The sequence below is a fragment of the Aquarana catesbeiana genome, linkage group LG12 (assembly GCF_042186555.1).
Source record: "Aquarana catesbeiana isolate 2022-GZ linkage group LG12, ASM4218655v1, whole genome shotgun sequence".
Classification (NCBI taxonomy): Eukaryota; Metazoa; Chordata; class Amphibia; order Anura; family Ranidae; genus Aquarana; species Aquarana catesbeiana.
In genome coordinates this window covers 66,586,964-66,609,261 of record NC_133335.1, presented here as the reverse complement: position 1 = coordinate 66,609,261, position 22,298 = coordinate 66,586,964, and the positions used below count along the sequence as shown (strand labels likewise).

The 22,298-nt window shown below is 40.9% G+C and overlaps 1 protein-coding gene across 1 annotated transcript; it reads right to left on the bottom strand.

Moving 5' to 3' along the window:
- Positions 1-1,968: 1,968 nt before the first annotated feature.
- LOC141113345 (uncharacterized) lies at positions 1,969-20,024 on the bottom strand. Its single transcript, XM_073606405.1, has 8 exons — positions 19,986-20,024; positions 18,762-19,217; positions 18,146-18,271; positions 17,409-17,453; positions 13,572-13,595; positions 11,361-11,495; positions 6,386-6,424; positions 1,969-2,001 (listed from the first exon to the last, which is right to left on the bottom strand). Exons 1-8 carry the CDS (start codon positions 20,022-20,024, stop codon positions 1,969-1,971), a joined length of 897 nt encoding a protein of 298 aa, XP_073462506.1.
- Between the last annotated feature and the right edge of the window lie 2,274 nt (positions 20,025-22,298).

The window sequence follows — 22,298 nt, the reverse complement described above, 5'->3', positions numbered from 1 at the left end:
TGTTTTGAGGAAAAACAGTAAAGGTTGGAACTCAAAGCTACTTCCTTTATGTATAGTTTATAAAATAAGTGCCTATGCTAGGGTGTGAAAGAACAATTACTGTCCAGGCATAAATAGTCAACACAGTTCTTATTTGATCAAAGTCATTAAAATTAAATGGCAACTCATGAAATGGCAAGGGTTACTCATGTATGCATTGTAACAAGATATTTAGGATTATTTATTAATGGGTTCACATTAAGAAAGTTTCTGTAGGATCATGTGATGTTCTAATGTCTATCACACAATGCAGGATAACCCTGAGTAATTGGATAGATTAGAAAATCTTGCCCTATAACTACTGCTTCCCGTATAAGCCAGCGCCAAATCCAGATGCATGCTCCTCTTCTCAGAAAGGAGAAAGAAAGACATCTCTAAGTGCAGTATTAAAAATATTTATTCACAAGCGCAAGGGGATTAAAAACATTTACAAGATGTTAGAAGAAATGAGCATGTATTAGAACAGTATGTCCTCAAGCTGATTGCTGTGTCCTTCGTCCATCTATGTAGGAATATAGGGAAGAGAGAGCCGACCTGCAGCTGTCCAAATCCCTGGTGATGTGAAACGAGGAAGCGAAGAGGCAGTGAGGTGACCCGGGTTCCAGAACTAAGCTGGAATGCAAACGACTGATGTGGCGTCAGATGAGGGCAATGGGTGGTAACGCATTTCGGAGCATCCGCGGCTCCTTTATCAGACCTACGCCCATGTTCGCCCAGCGGGCTTATAAGCAGTGAGGGGAAAGAAAGAGGGGAGGAATTTGGACCTGTTGATTGGGCGGCTCTGGAGCTGGAAATGTGTAGCCTAGGACCTGTTTGCACCAGGGATTCGGACAGCTGCAGTACGGCTCTCTTCCCTATATTCCTCCCCAGACGGACGAAGGACACAGTGATCTGCTTGAGAACATACTAGCACATGCTTATTTCTTATAACATCTTTTAAGCGTTTTTAATCCCCTTGTGCTTGTGAATAAATCTTTTTAATACTGCACTAAAGGTGCCTTTCTCTCTCCTTTCTATGATCCTCCAGAGCTGCTTCTTTTCATACAAGTGCTGCCCTAAGTGCCATCTCTTCAATGCTACAAAGGACCAGATATCCATCCTCACCAGAGCGCCCTCATTTCTCCCTCTTTCTGATGCTCCTCTTCTCATCTGACCTGAGGGTTCCTATTGATGCCAAAAGTCAACGTGGTAGGAGAAACTTCAGCTTATTTTAGAAGCTAGGCCAAATGACATTTCAGGACAGTTGGATTGAGCATACATAAAAATGAACACTTACATATGCTTCTGTGTCCTATTTCTGACTTATTGAACCATCAATGTGTAAATCCAGCTTCATATGCAATAAAAGCAGGAGTTTTCTCAAGCATCAAATGATTATTACATTTTTTTGTGATCATGATGCTGAAATATAATTTGTCATAAAAGGTAGATAAAGATAGGCAGGTGTCTGCTTGAGAATGATGGTTGAGGAGACATCTGAACATCAACTGATGCACTGGGATTTGCCAGGGTCAGTTGTCTATTAATCCACTCTGCTGATGGATTGAGGCTTATGCCCGGGCAACACCTTTCTTCCTACTTTCCATTAAAAAGAGAAATGCCAGCCAGATTGTACTGAGATTTTCCAGCATGTTGGAAAATACATGCAAGCAAAACTAATTATCACCTACTAAGGGTTTGACCAGGACAACAAGACTAGGTCAGCCAAAGAATGTGAAGCATATAGTAGCTCTGTCCTGCACAAACCCTCATAAATGACCACATCCAGTTATGAAAGTGGTTATTTTTGTCCACTCAAACAGATATTTCAGATATGTCACTTGTTCAACCTTTTTAAGCTGGTATTCATGTCATTTCACCATTTTGTATGGATTTCAACTTTTTATGTTCATCAGGGTCTCCAGCAACAAAACATCTGCCCTGGAGATCCTAGATGTGATCCTTTATCATAGAATCATATTCCTTTAGCAAAACAGAGGAAATATTAAGAATTGCACCACAGAAAATAACATATGGTATCAATATACTCTTGGTGTAGCAGCTATCTGTATGATGTGAGTACAATCATATAAAATGTTTTTGTGCGGACAGCACTATCACCAATTCTCCAAAAATTCAAATAGTGTGTACATAACAATAAATACAAAAGTGCTCATGTGCTAATAATACAAAATAAAGTGCTTAAAAAGAACTATACAAAAAATGTCCTGTGCTTATTTATATCATAAATGTAAAAATAAAAAACAGTTCATATATAAAGTGTCCTGTGCATATTTATACCAAGAAACAATCCATATATTGCTCCAATTGTCCGGTGTAAACCAGTAATCTTCAAACTTCCACCATTATGATGGAAATGGGTCTCATCTCCAAAGAAAGAAACATGCTTCACCTTTAGTCTACAAACCACCACCAATATCTGCTAAATAACTCACCAAAAGTGATGGCTGGTAGTATCAAAACCAGCAGATGCGCATATGCGTGCAAATGTAGATCTCGAAGGGGTGCAGGTGATCCATCCTAAGCGATGATCGTACAGCGATTGCTCAGCCATCCAACCAGGGTTATTTAGAGAGGAAAAAGGGTACTCATAGCGTAAAACCATTAAAACTTTTATTGAATAAAGATCTGCCCCATCCATTTACACAGTATATACCTGATAAAGCGTACACTCTATTATTTACCAGCCCGTCTCCGGCCACATCCTTTAACCGCAAGCTTGGACCTGGCATGTGTGGTGACGTCACATCAAAGCCCTGTGCTACGCATTTGGTTGACTGACGTCCTCCAGGGACGGAGCATGTTTCTTTCATTGGAGATGAGACCCATTTTCATCATAGTGGTGGAAGTTTGAAGATTACTGGTTTTCACAGGACACTTTAAATATATAAAAAGATTGGAGCAATATATGGAATGTTTCTTGACATAAATAAGCAGAGGACATTTTTTTTAAATAGATGAACTGTTTTTGATTTTTACTTTTATGATATAAAGAAGCACATTTTTTGTATAGTTCTTTTTATACTTTATTTTTTGTATTATTGGTACTTGAGCTATTTTGTATTTATTGTTATGTACATGCTATATGATTTTTTGGAGAACTGGTAATATCGCTGTACGCATAAAAACATCCTGTAGCAAAATGACTGAAACCAGCATGACTCTCTCAAGAGCTAGGTCTCTGAGAGATCTAAAAACATATAGGCAGTTGGTTAATAATTCAGCTAATCAGTATCTACCTAAAACTGAAATATCTTGTATGGATTTACAGACCCTTTAATGCTATATTCAGAGCTCAAATCTATGTCCTGTGAGGATCCCTTAGGGATATAAATATCCAGTCTAGAAAAAGTAGTTAGGCATTTTGTACTCGATCACTGAATATACCAAATTTACTCTTTTAGGAACACTATAGATTTTTAGATATCTATGGCCTACTGAGGATAAAAACAGGGCCCAATCCAAGTCAATGAAACTGAATCCATTCTGCTCAGACCCCGCATCATCTCTGTAAAATGGCACTGTTATTTTACAGAACTGTGCCAGTATGTTACCCAGATACAAACATGTCACCTCTATCCAAGTGCCTGGAGTTCCACCTTACCGTCTGCTTGCAGTGTGGACGAGGGGGGACAGGGAACACTCTCTGCAGAGAAATAAAGACCGATGGAGTAAGTGTCAATGTCCATAATCATCTGTAATGCACAACTGAAAAATGCTTTGCATATGCGCAAGCAAATTTGCACCGAAAATGGTAATGGTTACTAGAATAGCACTTACATTGAGGTATACGACTCCTGGATGGCCAGGAGGACCAGGGGGTCCAGGGGGGCCAGGATTTCCAGGAAGACCCTGTTAGGAAAGTCACCAACAAAGTGCTGCTCACTGGCTTGTAGAGAAAAACAAAAATGCATCCTATATATGTCCTAAAAAGTTCTAATGCTGGCCGTAGATGTTTAAATTTTTATTACAGGTACTTATATAGCACTGTTAATTTATGCAGTGCATAACATACACTATATTACCAAAAGTATTGGGACACCTGCCTTTCCACCCACAAGAACTTCAATGCCTTTCCAGAAGAGTTGAAGCTGTTATAGCTGCAAAGGGTGGGCCAACACAATATTGAACCCCACGGACTAAGACTGGGATGCCATTAAAGTTCATATACATGGAAAGGCAGGCCTCGCAAAATTTTTTTGTTAATATAGTTTATACAGTATCTCACAAAAGTGAGTACACCCCTCACATTTTTGTAACTATTTTATTATATCTTTTCATGGGACAACACTGAAGAAATGACACTTTGCAACAATGTAAAGTAGTGAGTGTACAGCTTGTATAAACAGTGTAAATTTGCTGTCCCCTCAAAATAACTCAACACACAGCCATTAATGTCTAAACCGCTGGCATCAAAAGTACACCCCTAAGTGAAAATGTCCAAATTGGGCCCAATTTACCATTTTTCCTCCCCGGTATCATGTGACTTGTTAGTGTTACAAGGTCTCAGGTGTGACTGGGGAGCAGGTGTGTTAAATTTGGTGTTATCGCTCTCACTCTCTCATACTGGTCACTGGAAGTTCAACATAGCACCTCATGACAAAGGACTCTCCGAGGATCTGAAAAAAAAGAATTGTTGGCTATAAGAAGATTGCCAAGACCCTGAAACTGAGCTGCAGCACGGTGGCCAAGATCATACAGCGGTTTAACAGGACAGGTTCCACTCAGAATAGGCCTTGCCAAGGTCGACCAAAGAAGTTGAGTGCATGCGCTCAACATCTTATACAGAGGTTGTTTTTGGGAAATAGATGTATGAGTGCTGCCAGCATTGCTGCAGAGGTTGAAGGGGTGCGGGGATCAGCCTGTCATTGCTCAGACAATACACCGCACACTGCATCAAATTGATCTGCATGGCTGTCGTCCCAGAAGGAAGCCTCTTCTAAAGATGATGCACAAGAAAGCCGCAAACAGTTGGCTGAAGACAAGCAGACTAAGGACTTGGATTACTGGAACCATGTCCTGTGGTCTGATGAGACCAAGATAAACTTATTTGGTTCAGATGGTGTCAAGCGTGTGTGGTGGCAACCAGGTGAGGAGTACAAAGACAAGTATGTCTTGTCTACAGTCAAGCATGGTGGTGGGGGTGTTATGGTCTGGGGCTGCATGAGTGCTGCCAGCACTGGGGAGCTACAGTTCATTGAGGGAACCATGAATGCCAACATGTACTGTGACATACTGAAGCAGGGCATGATCCCTTCCCTTTGGAGACTGGGCCACAGGGCAGTATTCCAACATGATAATGACCCCAAACACACCTCCAAGATGACCACTGCCTTGCTAAAGAAGTTGAGGGTAAAGATGATGGACTGGCCAAGCATGTCTCCAGACCTAAACCCTATTGAGAATCTGTGGGGCATCCTCAAGCGGAAGATAGGGCGAGTGAAAGGTCTCCAACATCCACCAGCTCCATGATGTCGTCATGGAGGAGTGGAAGAGGACTCCAGTGGCAACCTATGAAGCTCTGGTGAACTCCATGCTCAACAGGGTTAAGGCAGTGCTGGAAAACAATGGTGGCCACACAAAAAATTTATACTTTGGGCCCAATTTGGACATTTTCACTTAGGGGTGTACTCACTTTTGTTGCCAGTGGTTTAGACATTAATGGCTGTGTTGAGTTATTTTGAGGGGACAGCAAATTTACACTGTTCTACAAGCTGTACACTCACTACTTTACATTGTAGCAAAGTGTAATTTCTTCAGTGTTGTCACATGAAGAGATATAATAAAATATTTTCAAAAATGTGAGTGGTGTACTCATTTTTTTGAGATACTGTATATATTGCACATTCACATCAGTCCCTGCCCTCAAGGAGCTTACAATCCAAGGTCTCTAACTCACATCGATACATATACTGAGGCCAATTTAGACAGAAACATTACCAATTTACCAGCAAACCTCCAGGCAGGAGGTGTCATGGTTGGGAGTCAAACAGGTGACCCTAGTGCTGCTAGGCAGAAGTGCTAACCACCTAGCCACTGTACTGCCCAAGCAATTAGCAAGTCTAACAGTATCCTGGACACACAGAATTCTACTTTCTTTCAACGTGGCTAAACTGACTGTACCCAAACACAGTGTGAATGGCACCATTGAAAAAGCATTACATCCATTACATTCATTTATATATGTTCAGAAATGGTCTCTATAAAAACACAGATTGAACAGTGCGTTAACAAGAAGAGGAGGATCGGGGCTGCTCTGTGCTAAAACATTGCACAGAGAAGGTATGACACATTTATTATTTTATAAAGAAAAAAAAAAAGGAGATTTATTGTTACTTTAACTTACCGCAAAGGCCAGAGATCCATACAGCTCAGATTTACCATTCTAAAGAAAGGAAAAGGTTACACAATTATACATTGTACGTGACCAGATATATATATATATATATATATATATATATATATATATATATATATATATATATATATATATATATATATATATATATATATATATATATATATAAAAAAACACTATCTATATTTAGGGGAGTTAATGACTGGTTAGGGACATATTTTATGTTGGGTTGTTCCCTGCAGTTAAAAAAAAACAAAACAGTGGGGGTCATTTACTATAGCGCCGCAGCACTATTTAGTGCTAATTACAGCAAATTACCGCAAATTAGCACTAATCGCTCTAATTAGCACTAAAACAGTATTCACTATAGTACTGGTAAAAAAATACTCCCAAAATCGAATTTACTATAGTTCCCTGAAAACAAATAGCGCCCAAACCCTTACTCTGCTAAAACCTGGAGTAGTGCACATGGAAATAATGTTTAGAGCATGATATAATTGTCTAAATTGTACTGCTATATGTAGTATATTGTTTAACCACCTCAATACAGGGCACTTACACCCCAAGCCATTTTTCAGCTTTCAGTGCTGTCACACTTTGAATGACAATTGCACGGTTATGCTACACTGTAACCATGTGACATTTTTATCATTTTCTTCACACAAATAGAGCTTTCTTTTGGTGGTATTTAATCACTCCTGGGTTTTTTATTTTTTTCCTAAAAAAAAAAAAAAGACCAAAAATGTTGGAAAAAAAAAGTTTTTCTTAGTTTCTGTCAGTTAATTTTGTAAATAGGTATTTTTTCCCCTTCACTGATGGGCGCTGATGAGGCAGCACTGATGGGCACTGATAGGCTGCACTGATGGGTACTGATGAGGTGGCACTTATAGACACTGATGGGGCGGCACTTATGGACCCTGATTAGGTGGCACTGATGAGGAGGCACGAATATGCCGCACTTATGGGCACTGATAGGTGGCAATGATATGTGGCATTGATGAGCACTGATGGGTAGCACTGGTGGGCACTGGGCACAGATAGGCAGCACTGGTGGGCACAGATAGGCAGCACTGGTGGGCACAGATAGGTGGCATGGATAGGCAGCACTGATGGGTGGCACTGATGGGCATCGATGGGTGGCATTGATGGGCAGCAGTGATGAGCATTGATGGGCAGCACTGACTGGCATCACTAATGGCCACTGATTGCTGGCACTTGCATGCACTGATTGCTGGCACTTGTGGGCACAGATTGGCAGTTGTGGGCACTGATTGGCACTGACTGCTGGCAGTGGTGGGCAATTATTGCTGGCACTGGTGGGCACTTGATTGCAATCAGTGCCCTGATTACATACCTAGCTGTCCCCTGTGAGGAAATGCCATTGATCAGATCTCCTCTCCTCACACACTGTCAGTGTGAGGCGAGGAGCGCCGATTACCGGCATCTCCATGTTTACATATGACCGGCTGTGATTGGACACAGCCAATCACATGGTTAAAGAGCCGCAGCCATGGCTCTTTACACAGATCAGGGTCGCACTGTGTCCTAGCAACAGAGCATGGCCGCGATCGCCACGCTGTGCACCTCTGGGGGCTCGCGAGAGCGGTGGTTCGGGGAGGCCATCATATGATGTCCTCCCAGAACAAGAGCCGCACTGCCCAGCCTACCATTGAAATATCTTTAAAAGTCTGAAAAGAGATAAATTCCCTGTCTCTGTACATCTAAGTGCCAACACAACTGAGCATGCTCAGACCTGCAAATAGCTCTCATTTTAGCTCCCATGACTTTTTTACAGGGCGCTATAGTAAATACCAAAATTAGCGCATTGCTAAAATGCATTTTTGAGAATGAAAATCTGCGCCATTATAGTCTAATGCAAGTTTCAGCCATTGATTATAATGGTACAATTGTAACTTCCCCAAATAAATACTTTTATTGTTGAGATGAAATGTATCTTTCTCTGAAATAAATGTTCCTTGCAACAATGTTGCTGCTTCTATTTTGTTTTTTCTCATCTATTTTGTTTTTAAGAACGCTAGAATGTGGAATGTTTTGATGTTTTGGTAAAATATATTTTTCTCTGACATTTTCACTTGTTACTCTCCATAACAAAATTTTTTTACCCAAACTCACACAGGTGTCTTTACAAACCACAAACAATACCATTGCTGATGCAAATTTAAAATGAGTCACAATTTTTGTGTTTTTTTATTATTTCCAAATAATCATAATTTGAGCCCAAAAATGTGATATGTGTACCAACATCAGAAATCAAAATGTAATTTCCAGAAATTAGAGGGTAACATCACTATTCTACACTCAACCGCCAAATATCACAGAATAAATCAAGAAGAATAACTCTTGAGTAATGTAATTCCATCACCTGTCCACAGAAATGCAGTATTTACATGTATTTATGTGTAGGAGGTTTTCACATGTGGCAGCTCTGTGGATTAGAGCAGTGGTCATCATCCCTGTCCTCCACCAAATGATTTGGACCAGTGCACAAAGCAAGGTCCATAAAGACATGGACGAGTGAGTTTGGGGTGGAGGAACTTGACTGGCCTGCACAGAGTCCTGACCTAAAAAAACAGAACACCTTGGGGATGAATTGGAGCGGAGACTGCGAGCCAGCTGGCAACAAAAGTGAGTACACCCCTAAGTGAAAATGTCCAAACTGGGCCCAATTAGCCATTTTTCCTCCCCGGTGTCATGTGACTTGTTAGTTTTACAAGGTCTCAGTTGTGTTAAATTTGGTGTTATCGCTCTCACTCTCTCATACTGGTCACTGGAAGTTCAACATGGCACCTCATAGCAAAAAACTCTCTGAGGATCTAAAAAAAAAATTGCTGCTCTACATAAAGATGGCCCAGGTTATAAGAAGATTGCCAAGACCCTGAAACTGAGCTGCAGCACTAAGGTCAAGACCATACAGCAGTTTAATAGGATGGGTTCCACTCAGAACAGGCCTCGCCATGGTCGATCAAAGAAGTTGAGTGCACGTGCTCAGCATCATATCCAGAGGTTGTCTTTGGGAAATATATGTATGAGTGCTGCCAGCATTGCTGCAGAGGTTGAAGGGGTGGGGGGGTCAGCCAGTCTGTGCTCGGACCATACGCCGCACACTGCATCAAATTGGTCTGCACGGCTGTCGTCCCAGAAGGAAGCCTCTTCTAGAGATGATGCACAAGAAAGCCCGCAAACAATTTGCTGAAGACAAGCAGACTAAGGACATGTCCTGCTGAGACCAAGATGAACTTATTTGGTTGAGATGGTGTCAAGCGTGTGGTGTGGCAACCAGGTGAGGAGTACAAAGACAAGTGTGTCTTGCCTACAGTCAAGCATGGTGGTGGGATTGTCATGGTCTGGGGTTGCATGAGTGCTACCGGCACTGGGGAGCTACAGTTCATTAAGGGAACCATGAATGCCAACATGTACTATGACATACTGAAGCAGAGCATGATCCCCTCCCTTCGGAGACTGGGCTGCAGGGCAATATTCCAAATTGATAATGACCCCAAACACACCTCCAAAACGACCACTGCCTTGCTAAAGAAGCTGAGGGTAAAGGTGATGGACTGGCCAAGCATGTCTCCAGACCTAAACCCTATTGATCACCTGTGGGGCATCCTCAAACAGAAGGTGGAATAGCTCAAGGTCTCTAACATCCACCAGCTCCGTGATGTCGTCATGGAGGAGTGGAAGAGGACTCCAAAGGCAACCTGTGAAGTTCTGGTGAACTCCATGCCCAAGAGGGTTAAGGCAGTACTGGAAAACAATGGTGGCCACACAAAATATTGACACTTTGGGCCCAATTTGGACATTTTCACTTAGGGGTGTACTCACTTTTGTTGCCAGCGGTTTAGACATTAATGGCTGTGTGTTGAGATATTTTGAGGGGACAGCAAATATACACTGTTATACAAGCTGTACACTCACTACTACTACAAAGTATAATTTCTTCAGTGTTGTCACATGAAAAGATATAATAAAATATTTACAAAAATGTGAGAGGTGTACTTACTTTTGTGAGATAATGTATATATATAGTCCATATATTGGCATCCAATGTAAGAGAAGCCAATGCTATTAATTTTGTTGGCAGGGAGTGCAGAGTATGGCGTTTCAACAGCTGTTTAAGCAACATTTTAAGCCCACCAACCTAAACTTTTTTACTTTTGGATAAACACTTTTGGATTTTCAGTCTGTGCCCCTAATTGGGGAGTGTTTCTCTTACTTCCTGTTGAGGGGACACAGACTGCAACCAAACACTTTAGCAGTTGAAAGGGGAAGTGATAGGACCTCAGCCAAGTTATTATTATGCTGTCCTGGTGACAACTGCTCCTCTCATGTCTTGTCTTTCACAGGGACAGGAGGTGAGTATGTATCTCCACAATGGGGACATGGAAAAGGAGGTGACAGTCTTTACTCTTCTGAAACAGCTGCAATTGGACTAAAGCCAACAGCTGGAGCAGGTTAATGACTTCATTGAAAGTTGCAAAATATTACTATTGCTACCAAATTACGAACCATATTACATCATCAATCAGTCCTGAAAAGGGTGAGCGTTGGCTTCTCTTTCAGTTGGAACAATAAATGGATCTGCTTTACTTAACTCCCGCCACTTTCTGTTGATAAGCTGATTCTTTGACTTTATTAATTTCTGAGTCAATTAGCTGAAACAAAAATTAAGTTGAGGAGTTCTGACTTCACTCTGACTTTTTTGGCAGCGTAGTTGGTCTGAGTCAGAGACTCAGACTTCATTGAAACCAAAGAATCAGCTAAAAACAAGCCAACAAGTTAATTGATTTTATTTACTAAGGTCAATGTTTTCTTCTTTTAGAACCATGTCTTGTTTTTCAAGTAGCCTGGTAGTCTTTCTTTAATATGTAATCAATGGTCCACTGTCAGTATTTTATTGTTAATACCCAGAAATACTATAAACGTGATGAAGCATACTAACCTGGTGTATGGGTGAGAGGTTTGGACCTGGTGTGCTGGGAGGCCCTGGAAGACCTGGTGGACCTGGTGGACCTGGTGGCCCTGCAGGACCAGGAGGGCCTGAGATCTCACTTTTTCCATTACAGACACCACAACCCTTTAAAAAAAAAAACAATATGGGTAAGATAGTAATATAATAAGCATTTAATGCATCAGTGTCCAATATCTACTCCAAATAACATTCTTACTTAGTCTAGCGATACACACATAGATTTCTCTTGTTCCAGCTGCAGGATGAATGAGAGAAATCGAATCGATTACTCCATCCCTGCCAGAGATCGTTGATGGAGGAATCTCTGCTGATGGATATATTTATCACTCTCATTATCAACCTATCAATACGTCCCCATAAGCTCTTTTTTACCGTCAACCCTCTACTTCGTCCTCCACCGCCTCCACCGGCTAACTCATTCACAACTTAGGAGATTGCCAATCACTTCAAACAGGAGATTGATACAATTCGTGAGGCGATCTCTGCTGTTCAGATACCCTCCATGCTTCATACCTTATGCCCACAGGTACAATCATTTCTTCCCTCATTCAACCCCACCACTATAGATGAGGTTGCTTAACTACTTGCTAACGTACAGCTAACCACCTGCCCTCTGGATCCTGTTCCCTCGCAAATAGCTACGTTCATCCTCTGGCTCTATTCAGCCCCATACTTAACAAGCTATCACTGGACCCACCAATCTCAACAATCTACGCCCCATCTCCTTGCTCCCCTTTTTATCCAAACTCCTTGAACATCTGGTCTACAACCGACTGAGTGACCACCTTGCCGAGAATAGCCTTCTTGATCCCCTTCAGTCTGGATTTCGTCCTCAACACTCCACTGAAACCCCACGTACATATACTGCAGCAGGCCCTTAAGCACAAAATCATGTACCTGTATGTGATTCCTGTGATCAGCTCTGGGGCGTGCGCGCATGCCACTGGAGCCCCGCTTCCACTGTGATTGGACACAGCGGGTCCGGTGGTCATGATGGCCACCCACGATCATTCACAGGAGAGACAGAACAGTGGTCTGCCTATGTAAACAAGGCAGATGCCATTCTGTGAGGGAGGAAGATGGAGATCTTGTGTTTCTGCAAAGCAGAAACATTGATCTCTGTTTTCCTCCACTCAGAATACATTCCCCCCACAGTTAGAAATCACTTCCTAGGAGCACACTTCACCCTTTGATCGCCCCTGATGTTAACCCCTTCCCTGCCAGTGTCATTTATACAGTAACAGTGCATTTTTTTAGAACTGATCACTGTATTGGTGCCACTGGTCCCCGAAAATGGGCACTAGTGTCAGATTTGTCCGCCGCAATGGCCCAAATCAAAAAATCACTGTTGACTGCCATTACTAGTAAAAACAATTAAAAAAAAATAAAAAGTCCATAAATCTATCCCATAGTTTGTAGATGCTATAACTTTTGCGCAAACCAATCAATATACGCTTATTGGGATTTTTTTTACCAAAATTGTCTGTCTTTTTTTTATAGCACAAAAAATAAAAAACGCAGAGGTGATCAAATACCACCTAAAGAAAGCTCTATTTGTGGGGAAAAAAGTTAAATCAATTTTATTTGGGAACAGCGTCACACGACTGCGCAATTGTCAGTTAAAGCAACGCAGTGCCGTACCGCAAAAAATGGCCTGATCAGGAAGGGGGTAGAACCTTCCAGAGCTGAAGTGGTTAATGCAGGCCTATCAAGTGCATAATAGACACTAACCATAGTATTGGATTAAAAAGGAAAAGAACTGCTCACATGCTTATGAAGCTGTTTTTAAATAAGCTAGTATGGCAATGTATTCTAACACATTCCACATTAATAATAACCCCCAATCCTGTGTCTCTTACTGTTTTCCAACTGTTTTAAAAATTCTACTTCCTGGGAAGATGTCATTTACATATAGTGATTTTAAGAGTTTGTAGTGAGGATTGCTATGGGCTAAACTTATGGGGGGGGGGGGGAGTTTACAACCACTTTAAGCCCCATACAAGTGAAACACATTAGATGGTTGTTGTTTCCTGCTGGGTGCAGAGCTAGCTGGATCCAATATTTGAACTTCTGTTATTGTGCAGTTCTGTCTTATAACTGCAGTTTCACTAAGCATAGTATAATAGAGAATCTATATTCCAGTGGACTGTGCATCTATTGACTGCAAATCTATATACAAACCTCTCCTGGATCTCCCTTTTCTCCCTGAAACAGAGACATATAAAAAGTGATGATCAGCATAATAAATACATCAATATAGTTGCTGCCGTGTACATTTTGCAGCCTAGCACTTGTGTAAATAAAATGTAGAGGACATTTAAGATCTGATTAATGTAATTTATTTGTGATTCTAACTTGGGATGCTACACAAGACATTAATGTGTGTATGCAAATACAAATCCCTTTATTTTCAATTTATTTCATAAGGATTGTGCATTGAATAAACAAAACATTTTTAGTATATACTAGTTAACATGATGTCTAAAGATGTGTGTACATAACTCCTGTCCATTACTGGTCTCACATGCTGATGACATTGAGATAGATAGTTATATCCCAGATAGCAAGGATAACTTGCCACACATTTGTGGCAGTATTGAATTGTAAGTTTTGTCAACTTGCTGTGCATCTTCCCTGGCAAGTTGTACAATTGCAGAGCACTTGAAGCACAAGTTCTAGTTGACACGTTTCCAATTTGTAGCAAATTTGCGTGGCAAGTCTCTAGCAAGAGCGAATTTGCAGTGGTGAGTCTACAGCAAAGCCCTGCAAGTCTACAGCAAGAGCCCCGCAAGTCTACAGCAAGAGCCCCGCAAGTCTACAGCACCAGTCCCACAAGTCTACAGCACCAGCCCCGCAAATCTATAGCACGACCCCCGCAAGTCTCCAGCAAGAGCCCCGCAAGTCTACAGCACAAGCCCCGCAAGTCTACAGCAAGAGCCCCGCAAGTCTACAGCATGAGCCCCGCAAATCTATAGCACGACCCCCGCAAGTCTCCAGCAAGAGCCCCGCAAGTCTACAGCACAAGCCCCGCAAGTCTACAGCATGAGCCCCGCAAATCTATAGCACGACCCCCGCAAGTCTCCAGCAAGAGCCCCGCAAGTCTACAGCACAAGCCCCGCAAGTCTACAGCACAAGCCCCGCAAGTCTACAGCAAGAGCCCCGCAAGTCTACAGCACGAGCCCCGCAAGTCTACAGCACGAGCCCCGCAAGTCTCAGTTTTTGGCAAGAAAAAAGAAGCAAGCAGCACAAATCTATAATCCCACAATCTTGTGATAGTGAACCCACTGCTTTTAACCTAATCCCTTACTGTACACATGTGACATACATTCACTCCAACAATCATATATAATGCTAAACCCTGTGTCATTGCATTAAATAATACATCTATCATACAAAAATTATTTGTTTGTATGAAACAATCCCAGATAGCAAGTAATTGTGCTGCAGCAAGTCCCCATTGCGTGACTCCAGATCAACTTTCTTTGCAAATATTCTGCAAGTTCTTGTTCAGTTATGTTGTGTAATAGTTATCCCACCACAGGGGCCACTGTGGCTGAATTTTCATCATTGCTCCCTTCTGTGTGTAAGGTTTTTCTTTAATTGGTGCTGGGGCGTGGTGTGCAGAGAGGTGAGTGGTATCCATGAAATCTGATATGGAGTTCAGAGAGGTAGAAATCAAGGAGTGACTAACCCTAATATCCCATTGGTGGAGCACAATTTGGAACGTTTTATTTTTCCTTGTTTATATATGTTTCTGCTGCGATTTAGCAGAAAATGTGTGTATTTAACGAGAATTGGAAATAGAAACCTCAAAGAGGACTACAAATTCTAGCAATACAGTAACAATGCAGAATACCACCAGATATAGGGGGTGTATATAGAGAGATGACTGCACTGTACTGTGTTGTAAAGAGATCCATGCACTGTACTGTATACAGAGAGACCCATGAATTGTGCTTTATACAGAGAGACCCATGAATTGTGCTTTATACAGAGAGATCCCTTTCATGGGAAATAGAAAAAGGTGGATACATTTGTAATCCAGTCACAGGTAATGATAAGGGAGGTTGCAGCAAGACATTGCCATCTACTGAGAGAAGTAAGCCAAACAAACTTGGGCTCATTCACTCAGGCAGCCAGGGTGTTAAAAACAGAACCCTGAATGGGTCCTGTTCTGTGTTGGTCCTGCCTACTGAATGCGACATGTCATTTAACCTCCCTGGCGGTATGATTATTTCGGATTTTAGGTGCTGAAAGCGGTACCATTATTTTGCATGGAAATTTGGCGTTTTATATTGTAGGTCTGTAAATCTTAACAATAACACACTTAAATCTGTCCAAACCAGAGTCTAGTAGATATCCCGGGTATGATAAAGTTTGAAACACAAAAACATAAATTATAATATAATAAATAAAAATAAATAATTTAAAAAAATTTAAAAAAATAGTAATAAAATAAATTTCCCCACAATTCACTATCACTCAATTCTGCAAGTGTTCTAATTTATTATCGCTGTTTTCTAGCTGGTCTAAAGCCACTTTTGACGTAAAGGGACACTTTTTGGTTGCTATGGACAATCTCCAGTTTCCAGGCAGAAAGAACAGTGTATATCATGTAAAACTGCATGCAGGGCATGGGCCAGAGCACTGGGGACAAAAGGGATGTGAAATCATTTCATACAGTACTGTAATCTGTAAGATTACAGTACTGTATGTGTTATGATTTTGACAGTTTTTTGAATTTGCCGCCAGGCTCCGCCCCCGTGCGTCGCGCCGCTCGCAGGGAACGGAGCCTGGCACGGAGAGGCTTCGGAGGAGGACGGAGCCCTCGGACACTGCGGGGGACATCGCAGGATCCCGGGGACAAGGTAAGTAACGCCGCCCCAGGATCCTGCAATGCGATCCCGAGTGTGGCTCGGGGTTACCGCTAATGGTACTGAATTTTAACCCCGAGCCACACTCGGGAAAACCGCCAGGGAGGCTACAGTGGTTGTAAACCACATACCTAGTGAAGTGACTGGCTTCAGGTGATACACAGAGATGAAACAAATCCTCCTACATAAATTGTACCTTTATCTGTAGTCCTCTCTTCTCGACATCCATTGAAGCATGAAGTGATTCATGCTGATAGCAGAGGAACAAGGCAGCAGACAGAAATTACACTTAGTGCTCTTAATTGAGACAAGTACACACTATTGAGAGATATGCTTTGGTCATATTTCATGTCTGAGGGTTACAACCACTTTCATTTTTGCCGTGGCCCTAAAGTAAATGACGCCTTGCTGTAGCTGCTCTGCAACCACCTGCCATGCACCCAGTTGCAGTGCTGTGGATTGGCATTTTGTTAAAGCAGGCAATGAGGACCATCTATCTAAAGCCCCCTGACAAGTGATCCATCATTAATTGCTTTTCGTTACTGCGTTACGTACAAAAGGTTGTAAGAACAAGGTATGTCATATTATGTGTAGCTCTCCTGCCTGTGTGCTTCAACAATCCCCATTACTTAGAAGATGAAAAACCCAGTCACAAAATCTATTATTATTTCTGCCAAGTTCTTGAACATAACCCGAAAAAAAGTTTCAAGCACCGCCCCAAGTATTTATCCTGTTCCTTACTCCAGTGACTCCCCGGCAGGAGAGCCCCCCCGGCTGATAGCACACCAATGGAAAAAAGAAAGATAAGACACTACACTTCTGGACAAGCAGCCCAAGTGTAGAAGGGAAAAGTGGCTTCAGCCTCTATGTCCAAGCCCTATGGGAAGGCCGAAAGGCGTTGGCAGGGTGGCCTCGGAGGATGGCCTGGGAGGAGCCAGGCTGAAGCCACTTTTACCTTCTATACTTGATCTGCTTGCTTAGAAGTGCAGCATTTTATCTTTCTTCTTTCTTCTTATACCTATTTGATACCTGATACTATGTTGACACAAATTGGCAGCTAAAAACACAATTTTAAATTCTATATTAATTATTTCACAACCCCAATAACTAAGACGTAACATGAATAACATATATGAGTTTTTACCTTTGGTCCTACATTTTTTGCAGGAGATGCAGGAGTAACATCCCTCTGTAACGACAATGAGAATAATGTTTAATTATAAAGCAAGTCAGAGATCTCAGTCATTTATTACAAAGCATACTTGAAGTGAATATATGATCACAGAACTTTCTTGACATGATAGTGTTTCATGAACAGAGGTGAGCTTTACTTCACCTCACTTCACTTTTAGTAAATCAGGTGCAAAGTAGGCAATAATATTTATTGATGCTTATCTGTTAATGCCTGATGCATAAGCTGTATATATGCAGATAGATCAGCAATGCTGCCATTGCATGTACAGTATTGGTGAAGAGACCTGATACCAGATAATTCCATTCATATCAGGTATACACTCCTTTGTTGGGTATGGACCTTTCAAAAATAATTTTTATTTTTTGAAAAATGTACAGTATTTAGTTTTTTTACACGTATATAAACAAATGTTTTGTATCGTGTTTTTTTTTTTTTTTTAACAAATAAATGCGTATTACAGTATGTATCCATGACTGCTTCAAAAGCATGCTATGCTTTTTGAAAAGAAAGTTCAGCACTGCCATAATGCTTTCGAGCAGAAGGGGAGTGGTGTGTGTCTTTCCTCTGGCCCATTCAATTCTGATTAAAAAGACAACAAAAATATAAAAATGCATAATATATAAAGTGTATTTTTATTATATGAATTATTATGAATATAACAAAAATTATATGTATATAGTACTTACTTTGCAGCATGTGATGTCCACCTGCCCTGGTAGCCCTGGTGGCCCTGGAGGACCTTGTTCCCCCTTTTCACCAGATAGTCCTCTGATTCCTGGAAGACCTAGTTCCCCTGTGTCCCCCTTTTCTCCCTGTGTAATAAATGTAAAAATATTACTATTAAACTAAATGTTTGTGAAAACCCTGGAATATATTTTTTCTCAGTATGACTCTTCATAAAGAAGTATTAGGTGGGCAACGTTTTTTGGTTAAAGAGGAAATTGCTTTTTGTAAACAGAAAGTACTGAACATGCATGGTCTTCAATGAAACAGCAACATTATATTAAAACCAAAGGTTTTAACTACTCTAACAACATGCAAGAGATAAGTCCACTGAAAAACTATATTTTAGTCTTGGGTAGTCATCTGTAGGTTGATTTACGATCTCGTTTCATATAACCCTCAAGATTTGCTGACAAACTATATATGACCTTAATATCTTGTCTGTACAACTTAGTAAAGTTTTGAAGATCTGGTTGCCTAAATTATCACTCAAAAGAAAAAAAAACATTATCTACATTACATTCATCACAAACTTGGTATACAGTATGTTTTAAAATAAAAGGAATCATTAGACCATACCTTTGGACCAGGTAGTCCTGGCATTCCAGCAGATCCTTCTTCTCCCCTAGGTCCTGGCAATCCTTGAGGCCCCTCTACACCTGGTAAACCAGGCAGGCCTGCAATTCCAGGCTTGCCTTCTGGCCCTGATAGGCCCTGGGAACCTTGGGGGCCCTGTGGTCCTGGTAGTCCATGGTGCCCTTCTGGTCCCCTCATGCCTTCTGAACCTGGTGGGCCTTCAAAACCTTGTGGTCCTGGTGGACCTGGAAATCCTCTTGGACCTGGTGTTCCTTCAGGTCCCTGGTCTCCTCTAGGTCCTTGAGATCCTGGAGACCCTGGATGTCCTGGGGGACCTGGAAGCCCTGGAGGGCCAGGTGGACCCTGTAAGCCTTCAGGTCCTTGTGGTCCTGGATATCCACTGGGACCTGTTAGTCCAGGTGGTCCCTCAGGTCCTGGAGGGCCACTAAGTATCTGAACCTGTAAATAGGAACAAAAAATGAAAATATTACTAGGAAATCATTTGATTACTGCAAATGTAGCTGCACTTTAATAGGAGTCTAATGGCACAGTTTTTTGGTCAGTATATTGTACTGTATATGGTTTGCTATATTATAAATCTGTCATTCCTTACAATATCCCCAGTGAAGAAGCCTTATTAGAACAGCATCTAATTTATGTCCTAGTACATGCGTTTTTTCGGATCCTGAGGTCTTTGTTTTAAAACAACCTATTCTTATTAAAACTGGTGGCCAAAAAGAAACAAGATTGACCATGGTAGCCCAGGATCACAGAGGTCTGTAATTTAGTCTTTCAGTGCTGGAGTCTTTCTTTATTAGTTCTAACCTAGTTTTATCAGTCTTCCCCACAATGGTGCACATCACTGCCATGAGTGTTGCTCAGACTCCAGTTGCTTATCTAAATGAACTATTAGTATAGGTTTACCAGCCACCATTATTTTTTCCCAGTATTTATCTTGACATAGCCATACACAAATGCAAAGTGTTCCAATTATAGGCACACAAGCAATGAAGGAGCAAACGTACTACTAATGTGTGCTTTTAAAATGACCCAGCTGAACTGGCTAAGATTTGAACCATGTAGGGGCAGGCTGATTGTACCCAAGTTGATTGATAAATCAACTTGGGTACAACCAGCATGTCAGATTTTTCATGAGGTTATTGCCAGTGGCAATTGGGCTTTTTCCATTGCAAAGCTATGGCCTTTCTAGCGTAAGAGCAGTCTAACCAAGGTACTGTAGGTATGAGATTTTTCTACTAAGCCCATCTGGAAAGTTAATATTTACATGCCATGTTCACCTTAACTTTCTACATTTTATTTTTTTTTTTTTTAACAATAGATTTTTATTGAAGGGATTTTCTTAACTTTTTACATTTTAAACAACTGAGTGAATATCTAAAAGTATTTTCTTTTAATATCAGTATATAAATATTTTACTTCATTACCTTATTTTCTTTATCCAAACCATTAATCATAGTTGTGGTTCCAGGAGACCCTGGCATTCCTTGTGGACCAGGTAGCCCTTGTGGACCTGGTGGGCCAGGGAGACCCACTAGTCCTCTCTCCCCAATGCGTCCTGGGCTACCTGGAAGTCCTGGGAAACCATCATCTCCTCTTTCCCCCTAGTACACAAATAAGCATAAATAATTTAGTAACAGTAATATCACACATAATGAGGTACATTGGACCTTACGATGTCTCTAACTGGGAGTTCAAAGCAGTCCTGGCATACAAAGCTAACAGGCCCACAATAATTAGCAAACTTTTTCAAGTAAAATTTTTAAAGAATTAGTATAATGAAAAGTTGAAGGGCAAGTCCAGCAACCCATGATTTTGTGAAAAATCCTGTGATTTAGAAACAAGGCCAAGCAGTGCATAGAAGCGGTTGCTGCACAACGTTGCCAATAGACATGCCAAAGTTGCAAATAGACATGAGATCACCAGGTTTGGCGATGTTCTTATGTCGGTGAGTGGCTGCTAAGCCTGACAATTAATTGATAACTGAACGGAAAAACAATCCATCATGCAGATTAAAATACATGTCAATACAAAACAACAAAAACAGAACACAGGGCGCCAATGTCTATAACAGTAGCAAATTGGTTGAATTTCAATAATAGCTCACAATTCACCAGGACCTATGTCGAAAGGATACCTGGTAACACAAAATGTGACTTTTTTTCTTTCAATAAAAAACTTGTCAAGATTGTTATTGTTCCATTCCTCTCTGACAATCTGGTTCCAGCCTCCCCCTCTCTTCCCCATATAAAATACTTGGAAGTTTGGAGTACTACCATGATTGACCACTTTCTGAGGTTTACAAGCAGTATTACTTCTTGAGCAACTTTCAACATACAACTCTCATGCTGTCTGCAACTGCTAACAAATTGCCATTAAGGGTCTGACCAGATGATTCTTTGATATCACAAGTTCCTTGAAAGCTGGTTGGTTCAACTTTGCTTCTGTACTGAAAATATTCCTTCCATTGAATATGTATAAAAAGGTTGTCTATTGAAACCACTGAATTATACAGTACCTGTCATTTTTTCAAATCCAAAAGTGGTTCAGAAAATAACTGGTTGCTCTGGGGCCCCTATGCACTATTTTTTTCAGCAGATGAGTCCATATGTAGATTTATGATTTATGACAAAGTGGAATTACAACTTTATTCACTAATTCCCTAAATTGCAAAGTCCTAAAGTTTTCACTTTTGGCTTTGCGCCTGATTAAAGCCTCGTACACACGCTTAGATTTTTGGACAACCGGACATCCGTTTTTTGTAGCATGCTAGTCTCATGTGGAAAGTGAAGAGGTTACTCACAATACAAACATTTTCGGACGTCAGAAATGATGTAATGTGTTGAATAGTTTTGTATGTATTCTTTCGTTTCTGAGCATGCATAGTCTTGCTCTTATTATTTTTTTCATACGAAGAAAATAATGAAACGAAAATTGGACGTTGAGTTCACATCCACCAAAAATTTTATAGTCTGCTATCCAGCTTTTGTCTGACGAAAAAGCAAAATCAGCTGTCGAAAGCGCCATACTAACGATCCGAAGATCGTCAGACAGCTCATTGTACAAATTTTTCCATCCGATTTTCGTATCGTGTGTACGGGCCTTTAGGAGAGTTTTTGTGCACACCAATATGATGAAAAATCATTCTTCTGCCTATATAGTTTGCAGCCATAATGTTTTCATACAGTAACAGTTTCCTTGAGGACATACTTGTGCTAAAATGCCAGTGCACAAAGTAAATTGAATGCTAGTCCTTGATGCAAGGCAATTCTCAGGAGCTTTCGTATTGCTTGCGAAAATAAGCAAAATAATCAACATTTCAATAGAACTTAAAGTGTATCTAAACAATAAAAAGAGTGAACACGTTGTAGCTTACCAGCTCTTAGATTTGGTGCTTGCATTAATTTCCTTTCTTCAGGCAAAGATCAATTTTAGCAAATACAGAAATCCTACCAGAAATGTAGTGTCTATGTTACTTCCTGTAAGCTTAAATTTTCTTTTAAGCTTAGAGGAAGAAAAATG

Bases quoted from the DNA above. Each gene is read 5' to 3' on its own strand.
- LOC141113345 (XM_073606405.1), bottom strand. From the start codon at position 20,024: ATGGGCTTAGTAGAAAAATCTCATACCTACAGTACCTTG. The intron at 13,596-17,408 runs GTAAAAACTCAT...TCTCTGTTTCAG, and splicing joins CAAAAAATGTAGGACCAAAG to GGAGAAAAGGGAGATCCAGG. The intron at 11,496-13,571 runs GTTTGTATATAG...TTTTTTTTAAAG, and splicing joins AAAAGGGAGATCCAGGAGAG to GGTTGTGGTGTCTGTAATGG.